Below are 19,048 nucleotides of genomic sequence, written 5' to 3'. Positions count from 1 at the left end.
ACGTTCAAAATGGTTCAAACCAGATGTTGTCAAGATCAACTTCTTAGCGTGAAAGTGTGACAAACAAACTTGCATTCACATTTATAATATAACATATAGGGATAGGGAGGTTCATATTCAGATGACCTTTCGATTTCATATTGAACATAATTATACAGTGAAAAAAATATGTTTGTGAGAAAAAAAGTTTATTTTAAAAGGTGTCGGTGAGCAACAAGGTTTAACTATATAAATAACAATTAAAATGAAAAACTTCATACATTTTTTATAAGGCAGACTCTTAGAGGGCATAAAATTTTCTTAAAACCCTACCTCAAGTCATTTTTTAACTCAAAAACTCGTATATTTACAAGTTTTGAAAGTGAAAAATATTCGAAACTATTTTTTGAACGATATTCCTTAACTTTCAACAGTAATTATGTACATATATTACAAATACTGCGGCAAAAGTTTCTTACTTTCTTTTTCAAAAAATCGTTTCATTTGTTTTTGTTTTTAATATGGCTCAGTTCAGCTGTTTATTCCATAACTATATATCGGGTGATTTTTTTGAGGTTAGGATTTTCATGCATTAGTATTTGACAGATCACGTGGGATTTCAGACATGGTGTCAAAGAGAAAGATGCTCAGTATGCTTTGACATTTCATCATGAATAGACTTACTAACGAGCAACGCTTGCAAATCATTGAATTTTATTACCAAAATCAGTGTTCGGTTCGAAATGTGTTTCGCGCTTTTTTATCGACAAATTTTGTTCAGCGATGAGGCTCATTTCTGGTTGAATGGCTACGTAAATAAGCAAAATTGCCGCATTTGGGGTGAAGAGCAACCAGAAGCCGTTCAAGAACTGCCCATGCATCCCGAAAAATGCACTGTTTGGTGTGGTTTCTACGCTGGTGGAATCATTGGACCGTATTTTTTCAAAGATGCTGTTGGACGCAACGTTACGGTGAATGGCGATCGCTATCGTTCGATGCTAACAAACTTTTTGTTGCCAAAAATGGAAGAACTGAACTTGGTTGACATGTGGTTTCAACAAGATGGCGCCACATGCCACACAGCTCGCGATTCTATGGCCATTTTGAGGGAAAACTTCGGAGAACAATTCATCTCAAGAAATGGACCCGTAAGTTGCGATTTAACGCCTTTAGACTATTTTTTGTGGGGCTACGTCAAGTCTAAAGTCTACAGAAATAAGCCAGCAACTATTCCAGCTTTGGAAGACAACATTTCCGAAGAAATTCGGGCAAAATTTGACTTTCCGAATGGACCACCTAAGACGCAGCCGCGGTCAACATTTAAATGAAATTATCTTCAAAAAGTAAATGTCATGAACCAATCTAACGTTTCAAATAAAGAACCGATGAGATTTTGCAAATTGTATGCGTTTTTTTTAAAAAAAAGTTATCAAGCTCTTAAAAAATCACCCGATACATATATTCGATGCTTACGTAAACACCAATACAATTACATCTTATTGTTAAGTAAAATGAAAGCGAATACATTAATTATTATTACACGGCGACATCACAAAGAGTTAGGCGTTTTTGTATAATTTCTATTAATTTTAAGGTTTTGATATTTGTAAATACACAGTATTTAGTTATTAAGTATATTAATATATAATGACATACATGGTCTCATACATATGTTCATTTGATCTTATATGTATATGTATATGTACATACCCTCCTAGATAAAAAATACTTACTTTAACATTTTTAGATTTGCAATACACTTATGGATATTTATTATATTTTGTGTAATAAAATACTTAAATTATGATCTGATTCATATATACATATATATGTATTTTGTATATAAATGCCATCAATATGTTTTATTTTATATTAATTAATTTCAATAAATAAAATAGCATTTGGAACGGCTCAATATTCTATTAAGACTTCATATATCCGAAGCTCTTAAACCTTTCCCTTGCTGAGTAAATACTACGTGGTCTGAAAAGTCTTTGGACGAACAAAGAAGACAACAGTTTTTGAATACTAATTAGAGCAATCTTCTTCCATGGCCCAACTTTCAGAAGTCTATGACGTTGACTAGCTTATTCTGGCGTCGCTTTTCGAGCGTTCTTCGAAACAATGAGACTCTTATGCGGCCAATCGCATTCTTTTGCCAATTTGATCAGTGTTAGACAATTAGCCGGGTCAAAGGGAAAAACTGTTATATGCCATGCAGCACACACAATGATATGCGTACAAAAACACGTCCCCTCAAATGGTTGATGGATAATTTAAACCTTTCTTTACGATTATAAAATAACTGAAAATCGATCCGTCCATATTAAAGGTCGCTTTATATGGACGCTGAGCACAATGCTTGACTAATACCCTTTAAATATTAGAAGACATATACATGTACACGAACATGAAGCACACCTTACACATGGCTACACATAATCCGATGCATGCTCCACGCCTAAAACGCTTTTCAGCTTATAATTCTAAATATGTATTCATAAGTATGTATGTGTGTCAAATGAAGTAAACACATACGATTTTGTACGCAGGGGTATCTGCGCAAAAATATCCATTGCCCTCCGATTGCTGCCCTACAGTCTCATCGATGTAGTGGAGGTGGGTGTTTGTGGTCGCATAATGTTGCTGCAGAAGCGTCGGCAGACGAGTCGCCAGAATGCCACGCGAAAGTCGATGCTGTAGAATGCATAAATGAAGGGATTAATGGCGCTGTTCAGCCAGCCCAGCCAGGTGAGCACATGCGTGAGGGTCCGGCTGACCTGTCGCGGCTCTAGAAACGGTGTAAGCAGGTAGTAAATGAAGAATGGCAGCCAACAGGCAATAAAGCCGCCGACCACAATGCTCAACGTTTGTGTAGTCTTGTGCTCTTTCCTCAGCGAAATTATGCAGTTGGCCAAGGATCTCAGTTGTTGCTGTTGCGGTTGGGAACCGCGTGGCTGCTGCATACGAGCTATCGATCCAGGCGGACACGACTGGGCGTATTGTTGCCTTTTGCCATTGGACGTGTACTGATACACCACACTTGCTGGCGTTTTCCACGACACGGGTCGTGTCAAATCGTTGATATTACCCTTACCGCTATTCGCCTTTGGTAAGCTGAGCAGTGGACGGACGTTTTCCGCATCGGGCACCATGACTTCAGTTAGCTCATTAATGATGGTTTGATTGGAAAATCTGCGCTCTTCCGAGGCCTTCTCGCGTGTCAACTCGAAGAAATCCTGCTCAGCATAATTGTAAGTATCAACCGTGGTATAACGCCTGAATCGCTGCGAGAAAAAGAAAAGAAAAAAGGTCGACCGGCTTAAATTCGTAACGAAATATCAGCTTAATGTAGCTAATGTAGCTTTTTCTGTCCGGTATATGTTTTTAATATTGCAAGAAAAACTAAAAAATTTTAATAATTATTCTAAATAATTTTGTAGGACTTTTTAATTGAATTCATATGGAATGAAAAGGTTTAATTAGATATTTTAATATGTGAAATTAAATTAGGTTAGGCAGTCCCGTCTGACATAGGCCTACTGATCCTTAGTAATGGCAGATGTAGGTATTATTTAATTAAAGGTGAACGCCTTTTGCGAACTTTAAGAACAACTTGATATCTAAGTTTGATACTTCGTCTAGTCCTTTGAACTGCGAAGCTCCTAGATATTTCAGACAAGTTCTAGATAGTTGTGGACGGAGACATAGTAGGTGTTCTGGCGCCAAGCCTACTTCTCTGCACTTTGCCTACGGTAATGATCTTGACGATCTTGCATGTGTGAAATTAAAAAAAGAAAAAATTCCATGTTTTTTAGGTCGTGGTACACTCCGAAAACATATGTAAGATCCAAAGGCCCCAATTAGGATAGAGGGTATGCTTAAAATAAAAACAATAAAACACATGTCAAAGCTCTCTCAGCCAATTTTTAAATTTATCTTGCTTAATTATTCGATCTTGCATGACGGCGCACTACTCATTTTGGAGGTTAAGCACAGAGCGAATAAAAAGACACTCATCTCTGGGTTCGTCTGATTGGCGAACAAAACCAAGTAGTTGCTGTAAATTGGTCTTCTCGATAATTTCCTAATTGAATTCGCTTAACTTGCCCGTTGTTCATTGCAAGCCACTACTTATTATTAATTTACCTTCCAATGCACACTGGTGTGGGTCATTTTGTCATGCCTCGAGGCGATAACACAGGAAATGCGCGCATAAACGTAAAGCATCACAATCATTGGCAAAAAGAAGGAGCCACTGGCCGAATAAATGACGTATCCTTTATTTTGATTATAACGGCACTCATTTCGGTCACGTCGACCCGGCTCGTACCTATAGCAATATGGAAAAAAATACATGAACATCAGCAATTAGATTTCAATTTAGTTGAAAGCAAAAAGGCGTTTCGAATGGCATCTATGTGCCATCCATGTTGCTACATCCACTTAATGCATTTATTATGACACAACTTACCAGCCGAGCATGGGCGGACAAGTTATCGCCAGCGCCAGCACCCAAACAATCAGTATCATTAACAGCGCCAAGCGTTTCGAACGGCGTTTACGTGAGTACTTCAGCGGTTTTGTCACGGCCAGATATCTGTAATCGGTAGAAGAAGAGCCAATTGGAATTACTAGAATAGAGCTATAGCTTGGGAATCATTGTATATGGGAATTGGCTTTGTGGGGGGGCAACTCACCTGTCCACGCTGATGGCGCACAAGCTTAGTATGGACGCGGTACAAAGCAGTATATCGAGCGATATCCAAATGTCGCAAAGTATCCAACCAAGACGCCAGGAGCCTACAGTAAAGTTAAAGATGCAGTAAATTGGATAAGCAAACGTACAAATATACATATGCTTAATTAATTAGCTATAGTTTGAAGAATAAAAATACAATTGAAATCGTGGTAATTCGGTGCGCATTTTATCAATCGTTATATGGTGTACGAACAATCCATATATACCCCATATGGGACCGATTTCACACATTTTCGACATTAAACAAAAGTATGTCCACAATTATTCGGTCACTTAATTTTGAACGAAAATACAGTAAAAAATTATACCGGAAGTTTGAGATTCTTACATTAGGTATAAACATAGCTGGGTTGGTCAACAAGCAATAACTCTAATAGGGATGCCAAAAATTCACTGTACAATTGATAGACATACCAACAGATTAGGAACTTCGTACAATGACTTTTGTAGAACTGTCAAGAAATAAAAGAAGATGAAACGATTGACCATCTTCAATGCGATTGCATGGCTTTGTAAAGGAAAATAATCCTAACTAACGGTCTAGGGTTGCCTATATAAAACTTTTTGTAGCAATGAACTGTGAGTAAAGCGTGAGAGGATTTTAGTCCAGGTGGTTTTACCGGAAAAGACCTAGGCAATCTGGTATCTGGCGCCTTGCTAAATTATGACCCGATATCGAACATTTTTATACGTCAGATATTATACTTTGAAGGTACAATATTTTTGCAATGTCTAATTCTGTTAATCTGTATACTACTCGTATACCGTGAAAGAATCAAAAGGAATTAAAAGCATATGGGGAATAAGGGTGAAAGCCCGACGGCTCATTTTCGCATTGCCATTTACAGTATTGTTCGAATTGAATTAAAATGTATTAAGTTGTCCTTGAGATATAATCGAACCGGGATGGTCCGCATAGACTTTAGACTTTACATATCCCCTCAGGAAAAAATTTAACAAATCAGGAGCTTCAATTTCAGGCTTTAAGTAGTCGGTTATCATTGCTCGATAACGGTCGCCATTAACGCTTACGTTCTCACCGGCATCATTTTTGAAGAAATATGGACCGATGAATCCATCGTTCTACAAACCACACCAACCCGTTGTTTTTCCTAGAAGAAATGGCAGCTCTTCAATCTCTTCAGGTTGCTCTTCGTTCCAAATGCGGTAATTTTGCTTGTTTACATACCCATTGAGCCAGAAATGGACCTCATCGCAGAACAAAATTTGGCTCGAAAACGTCGGATCTTCTTGGAACTTTTCAAGAGCCCATAGATCTAAGCAATGTCGCTTGAAAAGGTCAAGCAGCTTCAGTTCTTCCAAGCTACAGCTTTCAATTTAAGTAAAATGCGTCAAGTTGGAGCCGAAAATGTTAATGTCATTTTTTGATGTGATATTAAAAATGTCTGACAGGTGCGTCCTAAAAAAACTACCTTGTTCAGAAGCAACAATCAGTTAACCCATATGCTAAGTACGCATGACTACGAAAATTAGTGTTCTCTCGCATTAGCTCTGTGCTGCTATTTCTTGCTTATTTCTTTCCTTTTTTAAGTTAGAAAATTTTCAAAAAGTATTCTATGACTGTCCCCTGGTTCTAAGCTACCTCCCCACCAATCGGTTCAGCCGTTCTTGAATTACAAATAACTAACACGGCTTTCTTTTATAAATATAGATTATTAACTCCTGAAGCCGGCTAAAACAATGTACCATGTTGTTCAATAAGTTTTGCCGTTTGATAAAAAAACACAATTTTATGATTCAAAATACACTTTATTATTCAGTACAATCTCCCTGATCATTAATACACTTGCTCCAACGACCCTACAATCTGTGGATCCCATCCTGAAGTGAGAATCCGGAAGGTCTGCAAAATACACTTCAACAGCCGTTATGACCTCTTTATTTGACGAAAAACAAAATGAAAGTCGATGGGTGCCAGATCTGGTGAATACGGTGGATGCTCCAACAATTCGAATTAATTTTAATTCATGGATTTTAGCCATTGTCGAAATGCTCTTGTGACACGGTGCATTGTCCAGATGAAAAAGGATTTTTTCTTATGCAAACCGGGTCTTTTTTCGCGAATTTTTTCCTTCAACTGGTCCAAAAAGTTGCAATAATATTCAGAATTAATGGCTTTACCAGTTTGCAAGTAATCCGCAAACAAAATTCCTCTCACATCCCAAAAAGCTGATGCCATAACCTTCCTGACCGATTTCCGGACACGAACTCCTTTCGAAACACTCTTCACACCACTCTTTAGCCTCTTGTTTTGATTCAGGATCATGGTGATAGACCCAAGTCTCATCCATAGTGATGAATCGACGCACAAAATCGCCTTTATCCTTTTTAAAACGAAAAGTCGCATTCGAATTTGTTTTTGTTCCATTGTTAGCGAATGCGGCACCCATTTTGCGCACAGCTTTCTAAAGCCCAAAATTTCACTTAAAATATGGCTCACACTGCCTAATGAGATGTGTAGAGCCTCTACTAAATCTCTCTCAGTCAATCGACGATCTTCCAAAACCATATCTTGCATTTTGGCTATGATTTCTGGTGATGATGCGCTTTTCGGAATCCTTCACGTCGATCGTCTTCAAGGCTTGTACGACCACGTTTAACAGTCTTTCTACTGTTCTAATTGTAGGTGAACAATCAATATACACTTTTTACATTCGTTAGTGAATTTCTTTTGGTGCTACACCTTCCAAAAATAAGAATTTTATCAATACACGGTATTCAATTTTTTTCATTGTAAAAAAATACTTTGACACGGCGACACTAAATGGCTTGCATGAATTGACAGATTTAAACGAAACTTAAAATACGTTCATATGAAGAGATTACCAACAAAACAAAAGAAGTGTTTGGCTAGTAGCAGCGCCCTCTGTTATAGAACGACAAAACTTATTGAACAACCTGGTACCTCGTGTCTTCTATGGAATCCCTTTCTTGACGTCTGAAACCAATTTAGAAAATTTCCATATTCTCTTTGTCTTACGAACATAATAATGGAGGCAATGAATTAATCAGTATTAAAATTTCATGGGCTTTCCAAGGGCACCTACATACATATGTACAAGTATATTAATCTTAATTTAGCAGTAGATCTCACACAGCGATAAACGCCCTTACGGTGGCAACTTCATGTGGAAATATGGCTTTTGTTTGCGTAAAAATATCATTATTATTAATGGGTTGTAAAAAGGCTTTATTTCCTGGCGAAAATACTTGGGTAATCATTTCTGAAAAGAAGCAATTAAATTATATTTTTTACTTGTACGTATGTATGTGCGCATATGCATGTATTTTGGTTTTCATTATCGTTTTATGTGCTTTTCCATATGGAATTCTACTAAAGGCACACATTCACACTTGGAGACCTCATAAAAACTCATAGACGCGTAAATGGCGTCGCCAAGCTTTTTAATACTTTTTGACGAGCTGAGATTACTTCCAACACAATTTGAGGTATGCGGAAAAATGTGGCAATTCAAGTGTTTGACCATAGTTATGTCATCGCAACATACTTGTATACTGGACCACATTCATCGACATTAAAATTTTTATTTCCACATTTCTTTGCTTTGTACCGCTCGCGTTTGTCGTTTAATGTTCCAACATTACAGTAACAAATTATGGAAATTTTCCTCGTTTTACGCATTAGATAAAAGGTATGCGAACGATTTAGATAACACAGGTTCACAGTCGGATAAAGATAGTATGTTCAACTTCTACATATAAATTGTGGTAAATTACCTCAATAAATCAAGTGCGCTCTTATTTTCGGTTATGTTTTTGCTGTGAGAGCTTGAGGGGGCTATTTGTTAATAAGCATTTGATTAAACGAAAGTAGAACATTTCCAGATTGGTAGCTTTTGTCTTCTTTTATTGCACTAAAAATCTTTGTTTTTGAACTTTTAATAGTTTCTATGCATTGAAATGATGATATCTGATGTTTTTCAATTATGGTCAATAAAACTTAGAGCTGGAATTGTTTCATCTTAGTTTAGCTTTGATTCTCTATAAATTATGTAACACATTTTTCTATTAATGGCTGATCGATCGGCGAAAATTATCTAGTTTATGAATAAACCAAGAATGAGCTCTAAATTCAGAAAGTGAGACCAAAATGTTAGCATCTCAAAATAAAATATTTTTGTAGGTTAGGTATTACATATTCCATTTCATTATGTACTCTTTATAGGAAAAACTTCCTCATATTTATACATAATACTCCATCAAGAGACCCTGAACTGAAAAATATCCGACTTCAGGAATTCTTTTCATAATCATATTCTCTTATGAGGATTCTCTAGTGAAGATATGTACACCCTGAACATGGAAGCGTGTGAGAGCCTGTAAAATACATATATAAATGAACAGTATGTCGAGCCGTTTCGATTTAGCTATGTGCGTCTGTGTATACTACTTAGGGAAAACAAATAGAATGACTTTATTTAAGGGTTATATACAGTTAGGATTTTCAAAAAATCGATTTTTTTTTTGCGTTTTCTTAATATATATGGGCATTTTCACAAAAAGGTCCACCACGCGTGGAAAATTCAAACAGTTCCTGAAAACTTTCTGTTGATGAATAATAAATCTCAAATGTGTTTATTTTATAAATATAAAGGAATTTTTATTTTCTTCTAATTTTGAGCCGAAATATACAACGAATACACAAAATTTACAAAAATCTGACTTTTTTGACCAAATATACCAACGCTTTTCCTGGTTATATTCCCTAATTCAAAGTAATACTATGATGTTTTTATAATTTAAAAATCTTCTGCTGATAGTAACATAATGTTCAGCAAGCAGACAGACTGAGTGGAGATCGAATAACGGTAGTTTTTTGTGTTTGCTTCTGCTTATATTCGTATGTCGCGTCCGTTACCGAAAAACAGCATTTATTGTTCTCATTAGAGAACAAAGTGTTGAAGTGCAAATTGCTTTCAGACTAAAAGCAGATACATCATTTCACTTAAAAAAAGTAATAATTGGCTCTCGGCAAAAACGATTAAAAAAATTTATTGGTGTTTGAAATTCGTCGCGTCCGTTACCGTAAACCTTAAATATTAAATAAAGTTGTAGAAATTGCATAAAATTAAAATTTTATTGATGGCAAAAACGGCAAAAGAAACAAGAAAAGCAATAACAATGAAGTATAGAGAGAAAATGAAAGAAAACGTCGAGAAATGGCAGGAATACAAGAAGAATGAAGCAAAACGAAAGCAAGAGTACCGAAAAAGATTATCGCAAAAAATGAAAAGTGATTGCAATTTATTAGAAAAGAAGAAAGAAAAGGACCGTGTTAGACAGCAAGTTTTGCGGCAAAAAAGAGCATAAATAATATTGACAATTTGAATTGCGAAATTTACAGCTGTAAACAAACGATGGGAAAAGCAATTAAAAAAGTAGAAGCTGCACTACCTAAAAACCTGAATAGAAAAATAGCTATCCTCAAATCTTTATGCAATAAATATATAAAGCCAACAGAAACGATTAATGTAAATACAACCAAGTCATCAAAAAGCCAGATGCGCGAAAAATTAATTGAACAATTCTTTTTGCTAGATGGAATCAGCGTTCAAGCTCCTGGGAGAAAGGATACAATGATAATCAATGGGAAAGTAGCCTCAAAACGTTTTATGCTTATGACCTTAACAGAAGCATATCAACTTTTCAAAGCCGAATATACCGAAGAAAAAGTCTGCAAAACTATTTTTATTCGTTCTAAGCCAACTTACACTCAGTTAATCAATAATTTACGACACAATATGTGTGTCTGTAAGTACCATGCAAATTTTATTTTTCTACTAGAAAGCTGTGCAAAGATTATACCGCAGATTCCTGCCAAAGCTGAATTATTTCTTACATCAGTTTGCTGCGACGTTATGAATGAAAAGTGCATGGCTAATAATTGTGACAGCTGTGTACGCGATATTAAAGACGATCTAGTTCCAATACAGTTTATTAATAAATTTAATACGCAAATCAAATGGAAACAGTGGAGAAAAGTAGATGATCGCATAACTTTAAACTACACTATTGGTCCATTAATCGACTTAATTCATGATATGGAGATTCAGCTACCAGCTTTTAAAATGCATTGTTTTGTTAAACGTCACCAACAAAATTACTTTGAAACTAAAAAAAAATGTAGCAGCTAATGAAATTGTTATGCAAGTTGATTTTGCTGAAAATAATCGTTTGACATTCCAAAACGAAGTTCAAGATGCCCACTTTAGTTATAGCCAAGTAACAGTGTTTACGTGCGTAGATTGGGTTCTTGGTGAAACCAAGTCTTTTGCTGTTATCAGTGATAGATTGACCCACAGTAAATTCGACGTTTATTGCTTTATTTCCAAAATTATCAATATATTACAAAACCAGTACAAAGGAGTTCCCAGCATTTATATTTTTTCTGATGGAAGCACTTCCCAATTCAAAAATAAATTTATTCTTTCTAGTATTCCAAGACTTGCAGCTGAATTTAATTGCGAAATCTTAGAGTGGAATTTTTTTGCCACTTCACATGGCAAAGGTGCAGTAGACGGAATAGGTGCCGTAGTTAAACGAAAAGTCTGGCAAATCGTTAAAGCAAAAAATATTGTTCTCGGTGATGCTTCATGCTTCTATGAATGTGCTAAGAACAACATTCATGGAGTTAACATTTTGTATATCTCTGGAACACAAATTGATAGTTTTTGTAATCAACTGTCAGAGTTATGGCAAAATATTTCAAATATCAAAGGAGTTAAGAGTTTGCATTGGTAAATTTATTGAAGTTGCTCGGACCGCCTATTCATTAAAGAAAATAATTAAAATAGACCATACTAAAAACTAATAACTTTCTTCTTAATTTTTTAAGTAATTTTTACTAAAATGTTACTTGAATTTTTAATTTACGTTATTGTTTTGCTTAATTTTCAATAAAATTGAAGTGTTATAATGAAAAAATTGTATTTCTTTGTTCTTGGAAGATTTTGTCGCGTCCGTTATGTCGCGTCCGTATTTCTTCTATACTCAATTAAAAAAAACTAAGGGAAAATTAACATATTTCATAAACCTACGAATAACAGTACATCTGTTCGCATTTATTAATATATATATTTTTATATATATATAAATCCTTAATTTGCTGAATTTTGTATATTTCTGAATGCGCCTCAAAAAAACTTCTATTTTTTGTCGCGTCCGTATCACTTTATAATTGCTTATAACTACGTACTTATTTGTAGTAGAACCTTCCCGTATATATTAAAATCTATTACTGCGTCAGCCCTTCAAAACAATGTCAATATATATAAACTTTTCCTTTGTCTTCTTTGTTTTGGACGCACTTAAAAGCGTACGAATGTCGCGTCCGTTACCGTGAAAATGCCCATATATATCTGAGTATGCACGTACAAAATTTCAAGTCGATCCGACGAATATTTTCGAAGTTATAGACACAATAGTGATGGCGCGCCGACTACATGTAAAGTGCTTTCAAAACTTTAAACTCGTTTTTCTCGAAACGGTGTTTTCAAAATCGGTGAGCAAGATTTCTCAGAAACGGCTCAACCGATCGGTCTGAAATTTTTACACAAGCTTCTTAGCTATATTTTTTAGTAATTAATCGAAGGATTTCCACATCCGATGAAAATTTCTTATTTTTATAAACAATTATAGACCCGAATTTTGGTCGAAAATCGAACCTTTTGCTTTGAGTAGCCGCCATTTTGTCAAAAATTTTTTTTTTGCTAATTCCTTCGATCAGTCACTAGATTATTTATTATATTAATGAAATTTATTTGGTTTTTGCATTTTAGATGATCCAGTCCAGAGATATCGTGCTCACCGCAAGAGGCCTTTTTTTTGCGGACCTCTGCAAAATTGGCAATATCAACGTTCCCGATCATTATTTTTGGCAATAAAAAATATGTGAATATAGTTTAAGGTTGTCATAATATACCTGCCAAGTTTCAAATCAATAAACGAAATAGTTTTCTTAGAACAAATTCTTGAAAAATGCCTTTTTTTCGACCTCCTAACTGTATATAACCCCTTAAATAACACGCGAAATTCCATTCGCCGAAATATTTTTTTCTTGGCTGGTATAACTGTCTGCGATCTGTGCAAAATGACACATCAAAATAATCATTAGCGTTTGTACGCTTATCCTTTTGAAGTTCATATAGTTCATTCGGTATTTTTACAATGAGTGAAATTATTCAACAAAGAAGAATCAGATTTCTGGTGCCGAAACGTTCATGTTGGAAAAGGCCTTCGGTGATAATTGTTTGTCGCGAGCAAGTATTTTTGATTGGTACAAATTATTCAAAGAGGATCGAGAACGCGTTGACAACGAGCCACGTCCAGGACGGTCATGAGCATCAACTGACGACCAACACGTCAACAAAATAAAGGAAAAGGTGCTCGAGAATTGACGACTAATGGTCAGAGATCGTTAGAATATCGGAAGAATTAGTGAAAACCATTTTCAAAGATTATTTGGGCCTAAGAAAAGTGAAATTATTTCGAAAAACTAAGTCGTAATAACATCCGTTAAATAATGCTTTCAGACTAACAGGATGTCATAAAACGTATTATGACTGACGATGAGTCTTAGGTCTATTTTTGCGACCCGGAATAGATGATCAATCGGCCAAATATCCTAGCAAAGGTGAGCCGAAGCCCAAAATAAGCAGGTCAAAATGTGTGGTACACTCCAAATTCCTTCCGACCGACCAAACTGTCAACAAGGAATACTATTTGAGCGATTCATAAAAAGAAGCCGGAATTATGAGCCGACAAGTCTTGGTTTTGCCCCACGATAATGCACCGTTGCATACTGCATTGATTCTTCGTGAGCTTTCCGGCAAATTTCCAACCAATACAGTGCCACTGATTTAGCTTCGTGTGACTTCTGCTTATTCAGCAAACTGAAACGAAAGATATTAAAAGTGTATTGCTACCCGCATTGAAGGCTATGCCGGAATTTGACTTTAACAACTGTTTCAAGGATTGGAAAAACGTTGGCATAAGTGTATTAAGATCAAGGGGCATTACTTTGAGGGGACGGCATAGACTTTGAAGAATGAATTAAGAATTTTAATCTTACTGTGTTTTGCTCTTAGTAGTGCGAAGTAGTCAGCTATTTTTGAAATATCAAACTGACATTTTTTAAACCTATTTTTCCCAGCTGGAACCACCGATATCGGACCACCATAGCATATACCGAATTTTCGAGTAGGAATAAATCGATTTCTAAGTGTTGTTTCGGCCATTTTTAATATGTCATGATCTGTATTTTTATTTTATTCTGTAGTGTTTACAACTTCATCATGGAAAGATATAAGCAAGAACAATGTTTACAAATTATTCAATGTTATTATCAAAATAATCCGAACAACTTTTCGTGCGCCTATACCATTTTATGTTCCTAATAATCGTCCATACATATGTGCTCGCCATTCGTCGAATTGTCAAAGAACCGCTCGACGTAATGAAGATATTGCTGCCGTTCAGGCAAGTGTTTCTGAAGACCGCAATTTGTCGATTCTAAGACGTTCTCAAGAATTGGGACTGTCCCAAACCACAAATTGGCGGATTTTGAGACAGGATCGGGCTTACATCCATAAAAAATTGTTCTCATTTAAGAACTGAAGCCAATGGATCACAGCAAACGTTGTGAATTTGCTGATTTTGCCTTGGAACCATTTGAAAACGATAACGATTTTTTAAGAAGATCATCTTCTCCGATGAGGCTCACTTTCAACTGATTTATGCAGTAAAAAAACAAAACTGTCAATTCTGGTGCAAATAAAATCCACAAATTATTCATGAACAATCATTACATTCATCTAAATTGACAGAACTACACCAAAGTTTTTGGTTCGGTGGAATCATTGGTTCATATTTCTTTCGAAATGAAGCTGATGACACCGTTACAGTCAATGGAGAGCAGCATAGATCGATGAAAATCAACTTTTTATGGCCACAATCACAATAAGTTGATCTTGGCAGCATCTGGTTCCAACAATAGGAAGCTTCGTGCCATACAGCACGGGCAACAACCGAGTTATCGCGAGAAAAATTTGGAGATTTCATTATTTCAAGAAATTGTGACATTGAATGGCCTTCAAGAAGTGTTAACTTCATTAGACTTGTGGGGTTATTTGAAGTCATTGGCCTTTGGCAATAAACTAGACTCTCTTCAAACTTTAGAAGTCAATATTGAACGTGCTATTCAAGGAAAAAGTACTCAAAAATTGGGTTCATTGAATGCGTTCCTACAAAAGAAGTCGTGGAGGCTATTTGAATGATGTTATATTTAGAGTTAATTGTATCGATTGTACTTATAAAAAATAAATAAAAACATTTGAACTTCCTTAGCATTGAGTGTGTTTCTTGTTATGAAATAATATCACTCTTATTGGAAGCTCCTTTAGCTGCCGTACAAACTGTTCGATCAAAATCATGTCCTTGTGTGGAACACTTTTTTATTTGATGAGTGATATTTACGACATTCGGGGCAACGATGCAACGGTATCTGTGTGAAAATTGTTAACGCTTTTTATCGTTTTAAAACAATAAAATTTATATTTGTTGAATCAGCCGTCAAGGACATTTATGGAAGTATATTTAAACAAATAATTGGGAGAAAAAGCACGCTAACTATACTCCATATTATAGCTGGGTCAAACCACGTCAAGTGGTCCACGAAAATTTCGAAAAATCCCCGATTTTGAAAATTAGCAGTTCATTAGGAAGGGGACTAGACGCATACCTAGCGATATAAATATTTCGTCAAAATTCTTTTTTTGTTAAAGTTATTGAAGGTTGAAATTTAGAGCATGATAAAATTGGAAAATTTTTTCTCATAAACTTCTAGAGATAAATCGAAGAAATTGTGTGAAGTCAAGGAAAAATGGTCGTGCTATATTATAGATTTTTTTCACGTTCCATTTGTTTAAATAATAATATTTGACATAATTTTTTGTTAAACAATTGAAATTTTTAAAGTGTTCTTCTCTTCAAAATATTCACCTTTAATAATCTACAAAACAATTTTCGTTCATTCATACCATTCCAAAGATATTGAATTTTTTGTCTCCCTACCGCTTTTAAAACGCATGGCACATCCATCGTTGCGCAACACATGGCGAATACGCCAGCTAGCTCTAGCTACCAAAGAACTCTTTACTTACCCACTAAATGTACGGCTACTGCAGGTGGCATGACGAAAATGCCCACCAAAAGATCCGCAACCGCCAGACTCATTACAAAACAGTTTGTTACGGTGCGCAGGCGTCGCGTGGTTATAATCGCCATTATTACTAATGTATTGCCCAGAACCGTGATCACGATGAGCACACAAAATATTGCGATGAAACAAATGCCTTGCCAAGACAGCATAAGATCGTAGAAATGGTTCCACTCTTCGCTCGATGAATTTGAAATCTCCAAAACTTCAGTAACGGCACTGGTAACGGTGCTGTGCGTCAAAGAAAAATTTGATTTGCTAACAAGTCGTTGATCCAAAACCGACTGCGTCATGTTGGCGCTGGTGGGTGTAGACGCCGTGTAGTATATAAGACCAGACGGACTCCGAACAAAGTTATCTTCGTTCGTTCTGCGTGCTTCCATACTTTTTAGGATGAGTATCCAATATTTTGTTTTACCTGAAATATATATTTTAATGCGTTAATTAAAAAAAATGTGATGAATAATTGAAATCACTGAAATAAACATAATTATTGGTTAAAATAGGGCAAAATGGTGGCAATTTAAATTTCTGGGAATTTGCAAGTGTGTGGCATTTCTAAAACAAACAAGTAAGGAAGGGCTAAGTTCGGGTGTCACCGAACATTTTATACTCTCGCACGATAAAATGATAATCGAGATTTCATTATCCGTCATTTACATATTTTTCAAATACCGTATTTGTGTAAAGTTTTATTCCGCTATCATCATTCTTTCCTAATAATTTATTATACAGAGAAGGCATCAGATGGAATTCAAAATAGCGTTATATTGAAAAAAAGGCGTGGTTCTTAACCGATTCCACCCATATTTTGTACATGTCAACAGGTGTTAAGAAAAAAACAGAAACAAATGGTTTTTTGGTCCATAAGTGGGCGAGGCCACGCCCATTTTATTTTAAAAAAAGCCTGGGTGCAGCTTCCTTCTGCAATTTCTTNCGTNAAATTTAGTGTTTCTGACGTTTTTTGTTAGTCGGTTAACGCACTTTTAGTGATTTTCAACATAACCTTTGTATGGGAGGTGGGCGTGGTTATTATCCGATTTCTTCCATTTTTAAAATGTATATGGAAATACCTGAAGAAAACGACTCTGTAGACTTTGGTTGACATAGCTATAGTAGTTTCCGAGATATGTACAAAAAAATTAGTAGGGGCGGGGCCACGCCCACTTTTCCAAAAAAATTACGTCCAAAATGCCCCTCTCTATGCGGGATGCGCTAAATTTAATGGCTTAGTTATGACACTTTATTTTTCGGTTTTGAATCTTCGACCTTCTTACGGAGCCAAGAAATACGTGTACCAAGTTTCATCATGATATCTCATATTTTGACTCAAGTTACAGCTTGCAGACGGACGGACGGACAGACGGACAGACGGACGGACGGACAGACGGACGGACGGACAGACAGACATCCGGATTTCGACTCTACTCGTCACCCTGATCACTTTGGTATATATAACCCTATATCTGACTCTTTTAGTTTTAGGACTTACAAACAACCGTTATGTGAACAAAACTAAAATACTCTCGTTAGCAACATTGTTGCGAGAGTATAAAAGGAACTGTTTACTTTGGTCTCACTGTAGCAGTAATACCTTTCACAAATACAAAAGACTCCTTACCAGAATTTAATACTGATTGGTCAACAAGGTCCCTTCCAAAGTAAACAGGACTTAAAACAAAAAAACAGAACAAATGGTTTTTTCGGCAAAATCAATTTATTTTATTCAAAATAGACTCCTTCTGCTTCAATACAGCTTTTTGCTCGATCCAAAAGCATGTCGAACGAGTTTTCCTTTAATCGGCAAATGCATTTTTCCCCAAAAGGGAGAAGTCGCACGGTGCCATATCAGGTGAATACGGGGAATGGTTAATGGTTAAAATGTGATTTTTGGTGCTGTTCGCACCATACATATGTATGTACATCGTGGCTTGTTTGTGGCCTGCGCCACATATGGAGTCGCTGTATGGTGCGAGGCAGCCACGACTGTCTTGGGGTCTCAAAAACTCCTCTCAATCCATCGTTGTATGATGCTTGCTTGTTTGCCTGTATGTCGCACCGTCTCAACGGATGCTATGCTGGTTTTGCTAGGTGCACCCCCTCTTGGCCAAGGTCATTGCTGCGGAATGACTGTATTTCCGACGATGATGTGGAGAGGAAGGAATATCTAGGGAACAAGAGATGATAGGGTTAGGTGTAGGTGGCAAGGACGTTGGGACAATACTTCTAACGGCCGAGTGACCTACGAGTACATTCGGGACGCTGGGTTCCTTAAGGATAACCCAGACTTCAGATTTTGTCTGAGTCTAGGTTTTCTGCTTACGGGGCACGGGCTTCTGAATGCATTTTTGTATCAGAAGCACCTATGGGATAGGTCGGGTTGTTTTTGTGGGGCGGTGTTAGAAGATTGGGCGCATTTAATTGCAGAATGCCCGATGTACTCGGACATTTGGGATCTGAGTGGTATGGGGATTAGCTGGACTGATGGACGATTAGAGGTTAGTGGATCTCCAGTAGTCGGAATACCGAACAGTTAGAGTCATTTGCGCGTGAATTGTTTAAGTGGCGAAGGCAATTAGCTGGGAACTAGGGTTAGATTTTGTATGAGTAGTGCGTGTATGTGATGTGTGTATGGGGTCCAACCTCTGGCCACCAGTCCAGAGCCGTGTGGAAGCTCAACTGGTAGTAGTTTCGGCTACGAGGTCTGACCGGAGAGGTAATTCTGGTACCACGAAGAACAGGAGACCTTGGAGTTTACTATCATGATTGTGGTTTAAACCCAAGTGCGGGAAGAACTGACTTTGTCAGTTGAATGTGGAGTTGTAGAGGTTTTAGATGGGCCTCGAACCCGACCAAGGTGATTAGTTTGTCCAATCTACACCGCCAATTAGTACTGAAAATGCCTAACATTCTCAGGGCGCTGATCAACCCATTGATTGAACACCGTGTGATAAGGCTGTCGTCAGCTGGTACCCACGTTAAACACACCGGACGTTGTCAACAGTGACGTTAGAGCCAAGTCGCGAGTGTTTGTTTGATGACAGGAGATG

The 19,048-nt window shown here is 36.6% G+C and overlaps 1 protein-coding gene across 2 annotated transcripts in view; it reads right to left on the bottom strand.

Moving 5' to 3' along the window:
• Positions 1-1,437: 1,437 nt before the first annotated feature.
• The window catches only part of LOC126763838 (5-hydroxytryptamine receptor 1A-like), a 44,950-nt gene continuing 27,339 nt past the window's right edge, over positions 1,438-19,048 (bottom strand). The window contains exons 2-7 of one of the 2 annotated variants that reach the window (XR_007667697.1): positions 15,943-16,416; positions 4,680-4,782; positions 4,454-4,579; positions 4,129-4,312; positions 2,518-3,266; positions 1,438-2,465 (exon numbers count right to left, since the gene is read on the bottom strand). Coding sequence is in view for 1 of the 2 variants with exons in the window: in XM_050481623.1 (XP_050337580.1) it covers positions 2,574-3,266; positions 4,129-4,312; positions 4,454-4,579; positions 4,680-4,782; positions 15,943-16,381 (1,545 nt within the window). In the remaining variant the exon portion in view is untranslated. Of the gene's footprint in view, positions 3,267-4,128; positions 4,313-4,453; positions 4,580-4,679; positions 4,783-15,942; positions 16,417-19,048 lie in introns of both variants that reach the window. The other variant, XM_050481623.1, reaches the window with a different exon arrangement.

Source organism: Bactrocera neohumeralis, chromosome 2 (genome assembly GCF_024586455.1).
Source record: "Bactrocera neohumeralis isolate Rockhampton chromosome 2, APGP_CSIRO_Bneo_wtdbg2-racon-allhic-juicebox.fasta_v2, whole genome shotgun sequence".
In the NCBI taxonomy this organism is placed as follows: domain Eukaryota; kingdom Metazoa; phylum Arthropoda; class Insecta; order Diptera; family Tephritidae; genus Bactrocera; species Bactrocera neohumeralis.
The sequence above is the reverse complement of the archived record's forward strand: the minus strand, read 5'-3'. Positions and strand labels throughout refer to the sequence as shown.